Consider the following 14,981-nt stretch of genomic DNA (forward strand, 5'->3'; position numbering starts at 1 on the left):
GTGCCCTGCTTGGTCCAAAGCAGTTCTCTGAGCTCTTCTGATGAATTGCTCCATTTCATGGTTTATGTTGTCTTGAAGTTTAAGTTCTGCATAATATTCTATCATAATATTTATCCAGTCCAGATAGAAGTGATCCCTCTCTTCTCTCCTGCTGTCACAGCCTTTCTAATTTCCCCTGCCATGTCACAGGCAGATGTGCTCGCTTTTTTACAGTTTGTAACAAAGAACCAGGGTAGAGGGAAACGAAGCCTGAAAATTCAGGCTTCAAGGTTTTACAGTAGAACAGTTGCTCCTTTTGATTAATTTCCTGTAGTTTATTGATTTGAAGAGCCTAAAGAATTGTTAACCAGTGAGCTGATATGTTACGCTCTTACCTCTGTGACCCCAAAGGCATCTATTCCCATGCTCTGCTGTCCTAGTGAGCTCTGTTGCCTGAAATTTTTAAAGTTTTGAAATCTATATTTTTTTTTCCTGAGTTTTAAGTTTATTCTGTTAATGAGCACCTCGAGAAGCTAGACATACAGAGGCCTGGATAATAAGGGTAGCAGGAAGCACATTAGGAATCATCTGGGGAATAGGTCTGAACGTTTGAGTTCTTGCTTGACTTACATGTTGTTGCCTAACAGTGCCCAGCCGCTTTTAACACCAGTAGCTTAGTCCTGGCAGAGACCACAGGTTTCTAGTTCAGTGCTAATCCACCTGTAACACTGCCACTCCAGACAGTATCTTTGGTCATCATTCAATATTTTAGATATCCTTGAACCCAGACCGCATTTATAAGTTATACATATCCATAGAGTTCAACGATCAGAAAAAGACTCACGGAGCCTTCTGAAATTGAGACTGGTATTCCAATGGGTTGATAAGGGCAAGCCTGGTGAAGTGCAGCAGCAGCTGGCAAACAGTGAGGTCTGCCAGTGGCATTTAGGAAACATCTGTAAATGAGGATCTGTAGTTACCAACTGTTCCACATCGTTGTGTATTTGTTTTGCGAAAGGTAGTAGTAAATTATGCATGTCCGTGTATCGCTGCACTGTTATTATGGTTGGGCTCAACTACTCGCAGACGGTTAAGGATTATCAGAATGAACTCCCGAATTAGAATTAGTGGGGACAGCACTATCTCCCCCAGATAGATTGGAGAACTCCCATCTAGTCTACTACTTGGGGAAGTTTTAGTTGACCATTTAGGATTGATTGGTAATTCACAGGAAAAAGTGGGTCTCTCTCTGCCATCTCCGCATACTCCCTGTACCTCGCCATCCTTCCCTCTGCACTCAGAGCCAGTGCTTTTATCAGATCCTAGAGATAAAACCAAAGGATGCTTCAAAATGGGGTGCAATGAGGTGGTGCGAGCAGTGTTTAAACTGGGGGTGTCAGCAAGTCCTGCAAGACCCCTCTGCCTCCAGAAACATTACCTAGGGTACCCAGAGGGACCAAACGTGTCAGCAAGACCCAGTACGGGGCATCAGACAGCTGTCCTCCTTTCTTCTGCCTCTGGCCTGTTTGATACCAGGTGTAGAGCATTTGCTGGCAACACCTTCAGAAGTCAGTAGGACTTAGGGACAGAGCCATGTTCTTCCTCCCAAATCCCTAATTCCAGCACGTCTTCATCTGTTTCCTCTGAACCTTTGCTAGCTGGTTAGTCAGCGTCCCTCCGGCCTCCAAGAGAAGCACTTGCCGGAGATAAGCCTGCTCCTTAACAACCCCTAAGGCTAGTCGATCTTCGGGAGCCTTTTCTGCCTTTCTGATTCTGTCTGATGTAAAGGCTCCATTACAGGGAATGCCAGATGAGTTTATTAAAGTGAAATGTGCATTGAAAAGCAAAGAAAAATACCCTTCTGCAAGTAAAGCTTTGTACAGCACAGCTCTGAAGACAATCTTCCATTGTACGTGGCAGATTCTCGAGTGTTGTCAGAGTACTGCAGAGTATCGTCACTCGGCAAATTCTAAATTAGTGGGTGCACAGCATTTTATTAAAGCTGTTTATATTAAGGGCTCTTTATGAGGGACATGATGACGGGCCAGTTAACTGAAGCAGTGTCTTCAGTTTTAGGCTTTCTGGTTCTCAAGCACCAAAAAGAAAATGGAAGCAGCCATCCTTTAACGGGAGTAAGGTTGGACTAGAGGAAAGAGGAGATGCTGCAGCAATTGGGAATGGCAGGCTAACGCAGCAGTTGGATTCAGGCAGCTGAAGAGAGGTCAAAATATTGTGGGAACGTAGCAATGGTAGCTACAGAGAAATAATAAATGGAGAGAACCAAGGGAAAAATGAAAGTAAGTGCAGTGAGTATAAAAATAGGACTTCATGCAAAAATAAACCAAACCAAATGGAAAAAAAAAAAAAAAAGAACAACCCGATAAATCAAACCTGTACACTAAGATTAAACTAAGGAAGACAATGAGAAACCTACTGAAAAAAAAAAAAAAAAAAAAGGATAAGTGAGCTCTGGATTATTCTCTTGAATGTACAACGTGGAGAAAGCTTCAAATGCTGTGTAGGATTCCCTCGGTGATTGCAAACTGCTCATTCTCTAAGTGTGAGGATCTAGACAATAGCAATAGCTGGATATTATAGTAGTAATTGCCTTTATTTGAAAACAAACAAAAAACCACGTAATAATACTCAGTATGCTGTGGTCATCTGCACACCAGATATCATTTCCATGATCATTTATCCATGGAAAGTCTTTGTCAGGGTGCCTGTGGCTGCGCAGGGCGCTCCCGCTGCCTGTTGCCTCCCGGTGCCGCGGGTTGCTGGGCGCTGAGGCGCTGCCTGAGCCGCAGAGCGCCGCTCGGCACGGACGGGCTTTCCCCAGGCCCTCGGGCCTGCTCCCTCCTGCCTCCAGCAGCCTGGGCTCAGCCCCTCTCCCCCGGTTACAAAACAAACGCGCTCCCCGGCAGCCCCCTCCCCCCCGCCAGGCCGCGGCCGCAGCCCTCAGGCCCCGGCTCCCGGCTCCCGGCCGCTGCCCCCGGGGGCGGCGGTGCGAGGAGGAGCCCGGCGGCCGCCCCGCCCCGCCCCGGCTCCCCGCCTGCCTCCCCGCCTCCCTCCCCCGGCCCCGGGGCTGCCGGGATGTGGCGGGGCCCGGCAGGAGCGGCGGGGGGCGGCGAGCAGCGCGGGGCTGCCCGAGGGGCCGGCGGGGAGCCCCGCTAGGCGGCCGGCACGGCGCGGCGCCGCTCGGCTGCAGGTAACGCCGGGCGGGCCGGGAGGCGGGGGGGCGCCGCAAAGCAGCGGGAGGACGAGGAGGAGGCGGCGGCGGCACCGGCGGCCCCCCCCCCGGGGAGCCGGGGCCGGGCCGGGGTCTGGGGGCTGCGGCCGGGGGTCGGGGGCCGGGGCCGCGCCCGCCCGCCGGGAGGCGCTCCCCGCTGCCCCGCTCCGCCGCGGTCCCGCCCCCCGCCGCCTCCCATTGGCCGCCGCGGCCCCGTCGCGCAGCGCCATTGGGCGTCGCGGCTGTCGCTCCGCCCGCCGGACGGGGCCGCGGCCTGCTGCGGGGTGAGGGGGGCGAGGCGGGCCCGGCCCGCGGGGAGCCGCGCCTCAGGGGGCCCCGGAGCCCCGTCACGGCCCCAGCGGGGCCTGCGTGTAGGGAGCCGCATCGCTGCCTCGCTGCTGGCACCCGTCTGGGCCATAAAACTGCGGGCAGGGCACGGCCGAGCCTTAAAGATGTTTTATTTAGGGAGATCGGGTGTTGGGGTAGCCGACTTAGCAAAGCACAAGTGGAGGCTTCCAGTGAGAGAGTAGAGAGATTGCCTCTCTCCTAAAACATGCTGTACAACGTACCAATCAGTCACTGAAGTAAAAAAAAAATAAATAAAAAAGTTGTGGGGGCAAGGAATTTTATTCAACTGGAATTTTATTCAACTGAAAATCCTCTTTTTGATTGACTTATTCCAGGGTCTAGAGGAATTAGACAAGTTGAGTCTCATCCCCACCTTAGATTTTTTTTTTTTTTTCCCAAAGAAGGCGAAGATGTACTATTTCAGAGTTGTTCATCCAAAAACTTCTGGATGGATGCATCTTTCATGCCAGTTTCTCATAAAAAGACAGTCAGAAACAAAGGGCACGAAGTCAGTTGCTGGCCTTACTGTGAGCTGTGGTACCGTCTGAACTGTAAGGCAGAGCAAGGAAGCCCGCACATACTTCTCTTTTATTTTTTTGTGCAAGAGTTAAGTTGAACGCAGGCAGCCCAGTATATTTCTCCACTGAGATAGTTTGGTGAGGCAATTTGCCCATGCATGCGAAAAATGTGTATTTCATAAGCTTAGGCCAATATCCTGCGTTCACATGAGTGCTGCGCTCGGTTGTGTCACCATCGGTGCCTTGTTGCCGTCTAAAGATTGGCGTTTCTCCAGACATCTGTGCTGAGCTGATGAGTTCGTGTTACCTTGGAAGGTCTCCTGGGAAAAGTCAAGCTGCAATAACCTCTCCTGTACCTCCCAGGGAATCTCCTGATTGCGTGGGGCTTATCCAGGAATCCCTCCTGATCCCCAGGTAGTAGTGCTTGGGAACAAGCGGGAGGGGGAGATCATCGTATACAGCTCGATACTGTGCATGACCGTAGGAGTTTACTGGCTGATTAATTTCCAGAAAATTTCTTCAGTTTAGCTACGTTGCATGTGCTGTGCGACAGAGATGAAAATAACTGCCCAAAATTCCAAAGCGGTGATAAGAACAGCCTGTAGAGCACTCGTGTGCTGTGTTTGTCATGATTTGAACCCCGCTGACCACATGGGAAGTAATTTAGCCCTGCAGGATACAGTACAACATCGCTACCTGGCGCCAGTGTTAAAGGGATTCTTTTTGTCTGGTTAGTTTAAAAAAACAACCAACCAAAAACAAAAAATGAAGAGAAGTAATCCTGTTAAAATGAGTTGCTTCTCTGGTGAAGATAATCCTGTGTGTCTGCCTCTGGAATGTGGGACGTAACTGGGATTCAGTCATTTCTGCAGCTAAAAAATACTCCGTGTATTTCAAGGGCAGTTATTCCCTACTGGGCCAGCAGAGCACACGTGCTTATGTAAGGGGCTTTGTTAGGAAATTTGAAACAAGATCCCGAACAGAGGAATGTGTAAGAAAATGGTATAAATGTACAGGTTAGATTCTTGCTGTACGTAGTTTAATCTTGTGGTACTAGTGACTTCTCATTATTGATTATAGGTGACAATTTAAATAGACTGTTTACTTCATCTGACGTCTGGGAGCTTGCATTCGAGTCTCTTTGCTTTAATCTGCTAGGGCCGATTTATAACAAAGTTATTACAGTTACATTTAGTAGCGAGGTTTGTGTTGGACCAGATTAATTGCTTTACAATGTTGTAAGAGTACATGTGCAGCTTGTAGATTAGGTACTTGCTGAAGTCTTCGGGTAAATCTGAGGTAGGTGTTGCAAAGCGTTGAAGAACCAGTCTCTTTCAGTTCATTTTAATGTTGTGCTGTCAGTATGCAAGGCTTGCGAAGCTACTGATTCCTTGAAAACCAGAAGGCAAAAATATCACAGGTGAACTTGAAGTTCATTCTAAAATAAGTAGAAACTTGCAGTGGGAAAATGCATAGCATTCTGTCCTGCAGAGGCCCTTCTTCTGTACCCTTTTCTTCCTCATCTGAGAGCAGATCCAAAAAAGGAGTTGTCTTTGCAGCAGTAAATTTCCAGCACTTGCCCTGAGTGAGATTCAGAACTGTGAGCTAGGTGCGTGGGCTGCTTCTGAAGCTCGTGGAGATAATTAGGACTTAAGAGCGGGAGCAGTGAGCAGCCTGCACACCCTGTACATGTACAATTAGTCATTGAGGATACTCCAAAATGAGAAATGGATCTGGCAGGTTTTAGCCAGTGGTGGTTTAGCGTAAAGCACAGAAACAGCTGTGAACTTGAGTGTTGGCTTCCTTCTGAAGCGAGTGTGCTGGCTGCTGCCTGCCTTGCTTCTGGGCCCGAGGATCCTGCAGCACTCACCACAGTCATGCATAGTTGCAGGATTCAAAGGTAATGCTAGCGAGGAGATGAGAAAAAAATAGTTGAATGTGTCCCATAGTTCTTCTCCGATTCTATTTAATGCTTCGTTCATTTCATCATCTCAGGGGTAGCTCAGGTTTTAAGTTCTATGCTACAGGTAAGAGCAGGTTCTTTCTCCAGCCTGCAAATGATACTGGAGCATGATACCACAAGGTGTTATCTTGTATTGGTTTCGAAGATACTTAGACACTTCTTGTAAGAATTTTATGGAATTTATTGTTAAATACCTGTTCCTCTTCACTTGTAATGGTGCAGGCATTACCAGCCGTGCCTGGGGTGCAGTTGTGTGCAGCCAGCCAGCTGAACGGGATGGTGACTGGCAGCAATGGTTTGTCTGACAATGGTTCCAGCCTCTTCTTTGTCCCGCATCTTTTTAAACTCCGATGTGAAACTCAGTTGGCTGCACTTTTACTACATATCTTCAGCATCTCTTTACGGATAATTTATTTTCATATACGCATTTAAAACCATACCTTTACTATGGAAAGTGTTCCTCTTCACGCTGCCCACCTGTCGGAGTGGGATGGTTTTGGGGTTGTAAGGGTTTCCAAATCACATCTTGGCTTCCTTTCTTCTGAACATCTTAACTACTTTATTATTATTATTATTATTATTATTATTATTATTCATTATGACTTGTTAATCTTGTTATTTATTTTATCTCCTCTTCGTACTTACCTGTACAGGGTTTTGGTGACAAAACTTGGCTTTGCCTGGAATAGTTTCTATACTATGTTGCCTCTTGCCTTTCTGTCATAGCTGGTTTGAATTTAAATACTTTTTATCACCCCTGCCTAAGGATGAAGTAAAACAATAAGTGGCAAGCTCATGCAATAGTGCACCATTGCCAGAAAGGAGACGTTCAGTTTTTAGTTCAGTACAGTGTGTAGATGCAATACGTGAATTGTGATCATGTCACAGGGAGAAGTTCAGCAGGGAGTGAAGTATAGCCTTTGTAATTTGGTATATGGGATGGAGAAATGGCTATCAAATTTATTTCCAGGTGAATAGAAGCTAAATGAAAATGGAGAAGGATCCTGATGCCCAAATGGTTTCAGGCCTTTTCTTCTCCAGTTTGCATGAGATAGCTAACAAACGGCTGAAAAAAGCAAGTCAGTGCATGTACAACCCTTTGGGAGCATCTGGAAAGATAAGCTATCTACCTGAGTGACAAATGAAATGGAGATGTAACCAAAACAATACTCCTTAAATTGTGTGAATGAATGAAGAGGAAGAGAAATAGATCTGTGAATTGTGGACTTTCATTTTCTGTTTAGACAGTGTTGACAGTAAATGGGCCCTTAGCAGTTGGGAAATGACAGTGGCTGGCACCTGTGTTTTCAGGGTCGGAATAAAAAGCGTGCCTGATAGGTCTGGATGGATGATAAAATGAACTGTAAGTGTATTTCTTTACTTCTTTTTGTAAGTAATTCTGTTTGTTTATGGTTACTTCTGCTCTTGTTAAAAGCAACACTTAACCCAGCTTAATTATCTGTGCCTTTTCAGCCTTTTTGGCCTTTTCTTTAGAGCTTTGAGTAGACAGACAGCCCAGGAGTAGGGAACTTGGACAGAAGCTGTTTTTAAAAACACGAACACGCCAGGATTAGTAATTTCCATATAGATAGATAATAGCTACTTTTTGATCAACAAATGCTGAGAATTTGTCTTGTCCACCTTCAAGATTGTCCCTACAGAACTGTCATCCTACAGGGAGTATTCATCTGGTAGCGTGGTAAAAAATGAAATGTTTTTGGAAGCACCTAAATTAAGGCTAATCCTACTTCTGTATATACGTGGGTATTCAATCATTTTTACCACTTAGAAGTTGCAAATAGTTTTTTTTTTTTTTTTTCTTTAGCATGGCTGCTTCTGCAGACAACTTTACAAACAAATATGTATTTGCTTCATATTTTAGAAGTTTTTTTTTTCAAATGTGAAGCAAATATTTATTTTTTCACCAGTTAGCTAATAATAATCATTCTGCATATACAAATGTGTGTGTATATAAATATATATATATGCATGTTTTATAAATATATATGTAGAAGTGTAGGTGTGTGCATATTTATATACTGTTTTACATATATATATGCATACATTATATACACACAGTGTGTATATAATATACACTAATTGCGGTAATTTACAAATTTTACTGTGCTAATCATTAACTTGGCCTTTCAGTCTTGAGTTTGCTTTATCCTTTGCCAATTAAGGTCTTGATTGTATTGGCAGAGATCGAGTGAGTATGAACTTAAATGCATTTTGCTTTATTAATGCAGATATCAAACTCCAATGTTTAGGGAGTGAGAAAAAATGAAGTAGTGTGTTAATTATTTGGCATACATCAAATATTTGTTCATCAAGTGAATGAGTAGTTTAAACAATTTGCATTGCAATAGACTTTAAATTAAATAAGTAATGTTTTAGTGAGTACACTGTGGATTGTGTTTTTATCATAACAGCGGACCAATAAAAAGTTCAGTGCATTTGAGAAACGAGCAGCGTGGGCTGGACAGCGTGGGCTGTTCCTTCCCAGGACAAAGGAAAGGGCAGGTGGGTGGTGGTCGAATTGTTTGTTGTAAACTATTACACTTCCTTGTGTATAGAAAATGATTTGGGGCTGGAACTAGATGACCTTTGAGATCCCTTCCAACCTGAGCCATTCTATGAATGTGTGAAAAAGATCCTGGGGAGAATTAGGGTTAACTGTGGGTATACGTGGGGGTCAGTGTTACAGGTTGGAAAACTTACTGTTTGCTGAAGCTGCCTAGCTGTGACTTAGTCTAGAAGCCTACTTGGTTTATTTCAAGTATTGTCTGTAACGTGGGTTTCCAGGTACTCATTTGGAATATTTTGGCCTTTGAAGAGAGATTGCAGAGTCCTCTGCTGTGGGACTGGCTGCCCAGTGGGAATGGAGGAGCCTGGTGTGAGGAGCTCCATAGACTGTGTGCGTCTTGCTGTCCTCTGGTTCTTCGAGGTCCCAGGGTGGGAGTAAAGCCGAGGCACCGCCTCTTAATGCTACTGCACCTGGTTCTTCCAGTGCTGAAATTAATACTGAAAGTGCTTTTTGTTCCTGGGGAAGCCCTGGGCTTTGTTTCAGAGAGGGACTGTTGTATCGCGTGTGAATCTGGACGGGTGTCCGTGCCCTGGTACAGGGTGTTGCAACGTTTGGCTGCTGTCCAGGAGTTCGGGAGCAGGAAGCAGGAGATGCTGCTTTGGTTATATTTTGCTCATAAACCTTAAGCGTGACCAGCCACAGCCCAACTGCATTGATTGACTTTTTTTTTTTTTTTTTAATATTTAAAGTGTTTTGGCATATCTGATACTTTCTAATGCTGTTTTTAAGCAGAGCGTGTAACTCTGTGACTAGACGGTGTTGTAATTTGTGAATTTCTAATCAGATATCATTTTAGTTATCTACTTTGCTCAGGAATAATTTACTGAAAAGACACTGTGTATGTCTTTGGAAAACTTGTTTTCCAGTTGGAGTCTCTTGCCATTCATGTGCAATATACCATATTAATTATGAGTCTTTGAATCCCAGTGGTATAGAGGCGGGTGAATAACTTCTTGAAATGTATTTTAGCACAGATGAGTTGAGTTTCATCTTTCCAGTTACATTTGGGGAGAAAAGAGGAGAAAAAACAACAGCACGGTTTGCAGTAAGAGAGTAGTTTTAGGCAAACTGCTGGGGGCATTTTCTTAATTGTGTCTTTTGGAGGTACTCAGGTACAACAAGTGTATGAAGGCTTTGGATATGTTGGAAATCTAAGAGCAACTTCTGAGGTCCTGCGTGCAGGTTGCTGTTCTCCAAGGATTTGGTTATCCACTAAAAATACTATGTATGAAACTGAAGGGACTTTCACTTTACAAGCACAGCATTTCTGTTATGACATCAAAACATATGTTTGACTTGTTCAGTGTCAGAGCATAAAGGCAAAATATATTTTTAATACTGAGTAAGTACAGTAGATCTAGTTTGTTGGTTAGTTTGCAATACTGGATGTGACTTCAGACTGCCCAGTTCTTTGAAGCTGTGCTGTGACTTACCATGATGTGCATGACGAGGTCGCAGTCCTGGGTTCACGGCTGCTGACATTCTCCTGCTTCGTGCAGAATCTTCCCCCAGCACGTTTTAAGACAGAGGGCTGCTGATACTCCTCCTGAAAACTTGTCCCCTCAGCTGCAGTGTGCATGCTTGCTGTCAGCGTGAAGTGGGTGCTGAGGGAAGGTGAGTGCTGCTGACCTGAAGAAGTGTGGGCCAGGCTTGGCCAGCAAGCTGGCTGCCTCCAAACAACTTGGAAGAGAAGAAGCACGGCTGGGAAGGCAGTAAGTGTTTTATAAATCGGTGGGATGCCTGATGCTTAACCTGCAGGCATCAGGCTTGAGGGCCAAGCTCGTACTGCTGTGGTAGCAGAGGAAAAAAAGGGTCCAAGGTTTGTCTCCTGCCAAAAGGTGTGTGCCTTGGGTCGGGGAGCAGAGAGGTGCTGTGAAGTCAGGGCAGAACCAGCATCACATCAGAGCTGGGCTTCCCCAGAGAAACTTCTGTGGTCACCAGCGGGGCGGTGGCTGGGTAATTGGAAGTTACTTCCTGGTCTGGGTGCTCGGGAGGGCCTTGGAAATGTAAGCCATTGTTTCCAGAGCACAGGTTTTTAGTTTTAACCCGGGTGACTAATTTAGGAATTTACGATTCGTCATTTAAAATGCTCATTAAATGCTAAAGATTGACACCAAAAACAAAGTAATATAAAGGGTGTTAAATGGATGATTGTTTATGGAGGGCCTTGGCTCCAGCCTAAATAAAATAATATAATAGTTATAATAGAAACTAAAAATACCTGCCTTTATTGACAGTGTAATCCAGAAGTAAACATAGGACATTCCGTCCTCTTTGAAAAGGCACTAAAGCAGCCCAGTGCCTGATCAGCATGTTCTCAGCAGAGCATATTCATGTTCCTCTGTGTTAGCTGTTGTGTGGAATAGTTCAATTCATGTTCTGCAGGAAAAACAGCGAAGATTGTCAGCAGAACAGCAGCATTCAGTTATCCTTAAGTATATACTTGTTGTTGTTGTAAAGTTTAGCAGTTGTTTCTTCTTTGATTACCGAATGTCTCCAGTTAAGGTCCCAAATCAACCAATAATATTATATAGCATGTAGCTAGAGGAACCCTAGCTACTGTTGAGGCTATTAATGATGCTTTCTACAGAAAAAAGTATTGTGTTCCTGTGTTGCTGTCGAATTGCTGTCTGTTAAAACAAAAACATCATTGCCTGAATCCTGTGAAATATGTTCCGAAGTAGATGGTTTAGGAACTTCAAGCTATGTAAACAATATTTACATTTTGAAATACCTTTTTTTTGCATTCTGGTGAAATGAACAGGAACCACAGCTCGTCACTGTCAGGAGTGGGTCGTCTGCTTTGATTTCACCGGCAGGGTCGGTGATAGTCTCACCTCCTTGTTAATGGGCCTGAGGAAAGCCAGGCGAAGGCAGGGTTTTGGTATACAGCAGGACGTAAGTACCTTCCTTACATCTGGTTTGTTTCTGGCTGCTGAAGTGGAAGGGTAGAGCATATTTGTGCCTTCCTGCTACTACAGTTATTATCTTCCTGCAGTTCTTTGTTTAATTTCCCTGGAACTCCAGGGTATTTTTTAAACTCAAATTTCTGTCTTAGTCTCCCTCTTTGTCTTACCTGTGCTGTTTCCCAGCCAGTACTCATTCATTTCAGTCTCAGTCAGGTTTCTCTGTCATGGCTGTGAGTCTCTTCATAATGCTGCATGCCATTCAGCAGTGTCCATGTCCCACACGCTGGGTGTACATGCATCTCAGGTGGGCATCTCTGCATTTCTAGACTTTTGTTTAAAAATCGGAAGTGCTGACTATGGGACTTGACCTTCCTGTCAGGGTATACAAATGAGCAATTGCAATTTGGGCTACTTTGTGTCTATGCATAATCAAATTCACTGCTGAGGATTTAGCTTCCTTTTCTTGTTTTGTAGAGTCAATGCATGGAGTGAATAGTGTCAATTAAGGAAGTGGCTCTGCAATTGCAATTTCAAATGAAAAATAGGTCATCTTGCTTGTGTACCCTGGTATTTTATCCTGCATCCCTAATTTGCAGGTGGCCCACTGTTTTGATCAACTAAAAGGACAAGTGTTTAAAGCATTAGTTATTAACCAAAAATCTTACATGTGCAACCACAACTGAATTATAAGCAAGAAGAAGTATTAGCAACCATCACTGAGGTATAAGACTCAGTGTATGTGTCCTGTAACCAGTCCTTGCTGTTGCATGCAGCTTGGTCTTTGTTATTCAAAAGTATTAGTCATAGTTGGCACTTCGGGTGCTGCTGTAGTTTCACCTCTTGCTTCCTCTTGTCGGTTTTCCATGAACCAAGGTATTTAATAGTGGTGGATTTGCAGAAGGAGGTCATTGTATGAGCTGTTTCAAGAGGAGAAAGACAAGTTACATCTAGATGCAATGTTACACGTTAGATTGAAATGCAACTTGTGTTTAACAAGTGCAATTTAACAATATTAAACAAGTGATGACTCTTGGGCAGTATTCTTAGTGCCTTTTTACCCATACATTAGATTGTGAAAAACACTTTTAAATTTAAATTCAGACAACAATTATCACTCTTCCTAGGATAAGTATTACCCCGCTTATTTTGACCTCTGGAGTTTATTATCAAGGCGAAAGGCATGCCTCACCGTGCAAACAGTCTTCAAGCAGCAGAATCTAATTCTTGCTTATGTTGACAAACAGTACAAAAGATTCATTTTGCATCCTTGGCATTTTTTTGCATCCCTGGCATTTTGTATGATCAAAATGCCAAATTACTCTAAAATATGAATCCATCATGCAGTCTTCAAAGATAAAAACAAGTAAAAACATAATAAAAGAACTTCCATATAAGGACAGAAAATACAGGTCTCTACCTTTCGTCTGCAAAAGCAACAACAAACCCCCAAGTTGATAAATCTTCCGTGTTTCATATGGTACAGCAGATAGAGCATATTTGTTTCCTCTTCAGTTTTCTTTATTTCATTATAAAAGTGAGCCGCTGGCAGCGATAATGGTATGACTTATCCTCTTACTCCCGTTCGACCAAATCAAAAAGGGAAAAAAAAGTAGACATCAGATAACCAAGCACTTGCAGCTAGTGCCTCTGACCATCCAGAAGAGTGCGTTATGTAGTTCCAGAGCTGCATCACCATGCGGTGTCTGAACATCACAGCTGAGATTTCAGTGGTCTTTAAGGAACAGTAATAAATGAACAGAAAAAAATCCTTGAGATCCTCCAGAAGTTGTCTGAAGCGGTGACAACAATATAGACCTCTCCGAATCCAGCTGGAGAACTTAGGTGCAGTCTTGTGACAACAGTTTGATGTTTGTTTGTTTATTTATTTATTTATTTATTTATGTATTCAGTGCAGTTGTGTTAGGGTTTCCTGCCTTTGGCAGGGAGGCTGTATGGGAGATGCTATCAAACCTGCAAGCAGTTGTTGATATTGGCATCCTGCAGCTGGCTGGAAGGTTGCCAGTGAGCCTGGCACGCCGTGCACCTGCCAGGTGTTTTCACCTTTTGCACTAATACTATCAGAAATCTTTGCAGTTTCTCCCTGGTATCTTTGCCTCTTGCCTCAGTTTGATCACTTACTTATTTGCTGTTGACATTCCTGAAATTGCTTTTTTGGAGCCCTATTATATTTGGATTAATTACAGCTAACAGACAAAGCAGCAGAAGCCCTGGAATGCATGCTTTACAGGGGGATGCCAAGGATAGGCAGGGAAAGTTGTCGAGCCCCTCGGTTGCTCTGGAGGATGGCAGTGGGTTGTGGCTAGGAATGGCTGATGGTACAAGAGGGGCTTGGGATGTCTGCTTTGAATGGAGTGGGAGCGGATCGGTGTGGGTTTGTTTCGTGGAGCCCGGCGCTGTTCAGTGCTAGGGCTGAGCTTTGAGAACTCCACACAGCTGCTCTGTGATTATTTGATTGGAAAGTAGTGTTAATGCAGTGATGCTGTAAGGGTGACGTTACTGTGAACACAGGCTATTTGTTAGCATCTCTTAAATATTTTGCAATGGGCTTTATATAAAAAAAAAAAAGTCTAAGGTTTACTGCTTTCTCTTTGGAGCTATTTCAACACTTTTAATGTCTGAAGGAATTACTGAGATTTATTCTGTGTGTACGTTTTACCAGGTGAATGCTTTTATGATAGTTTGAATGCTTTTGTGTTGAACTTTCCTAATGGTGAAGATTTAAGTTATCAGGAGGAGTGTGTGCTATTTCAAACTGTCTGTAGAGCGTGAAGGCTTTGGAGCAGGAAGTAAAGACATGAGTAAATAAAATACAGAAAAGCTGGCATAGTTTCCCAGTCGGCGACGTGACTTGTTCCTCTGCAGGCCTTGCCAGGTTTCACCAGGTTACAGTCGGGGACGGAGGCTTTGTGTTCGTGTGTGTGCTGAAAGGGTTGTTCAGGTAAACCTTGATTGTTTTGTTCACGGCCAGGGCTGCTGGGGAGCTTTGTTTGCACCTGAGCAGGGATGGCACGGCGCTCCTCACTGGCACCAGCAAAACCGGGTGCTGCACCTGCTCCTCCGCCCCTGTGCTTGCTTATCCCCTAAAATCCACAGATAAATTTCTGTGGCACAATCAGTCTGTGTGCAGCAGTTGGAGCTCCTCTGCTGTGTCCCTTCTGCCTGCAGGCCTGGGGTGCTGGCCCGCGGGTACTTACAGGGTTTATTTAACAAGTGCCCAGTGCCTCAAAGAGCCATGCGGCTATATCGGGTAGAGCCGTGTGGCTCAAGTCTTCCAAGTGTTGAAAGCACATCCAGGAGGTTCAGATATATTCATGGTGATTTAGTTCTCCTGTAGAATAGCTGGAAATAACAACGCTTCCTTCCCAAAACAGCGCAGGGCCGGAACAGTTAAATGCTAGTAAACTCAAGGATGCAAATGAAAAAATTG

At 44.4% G+C, this 14,981-nt stretch overlaps 1 protein-coding gene across 2 annotated transcripts in view; it reads left to right on the forward strand.

The window, feature by feature from the left end:
* The first annotated feature begins 3,018 nt into the window (after positions 1–3,018).
* The window catches only part of NEK7 (NIMA related kinase 7), a 66,480-nt gene continuing 54,517 nt past the window's right edge, over positions 3,019–14,981 (forward strand). Inside the window, exons 1-2 of one of the 2 annotated variants that reach the window (XM_068689699.1) lie at positions 3,035–3,187; positions 4,350–4,488. In XM_068689699.1, coding sequence (XP_068545800.1) covers positions 4,367–4,488 — 122 coding nt within the window. In that variant the 5' untranslated portion in view covers positions 3,035–3,187; positions 4,350–4,366. Of the gene's footprint in view, positions 3,188–4,349; positions 4,489–14,981 lie in introns of both variants that reach the window. The other variant, XM_068689700.1, reaches the window with a different exon arrangement.

This window comes from Anas acuta, chromosome 8 (genome assembly GCF_963932015.1).
Source record: "Anas acuta chromosome 8, bAnaAcu1.1, whole genome shotgun sequence".
Classification (NCBI taxonomy): Eukaryota; Metazoa; Chordata; class Aves; order Anseriformes; family Anatidae; genus Anas; species Anas acuta.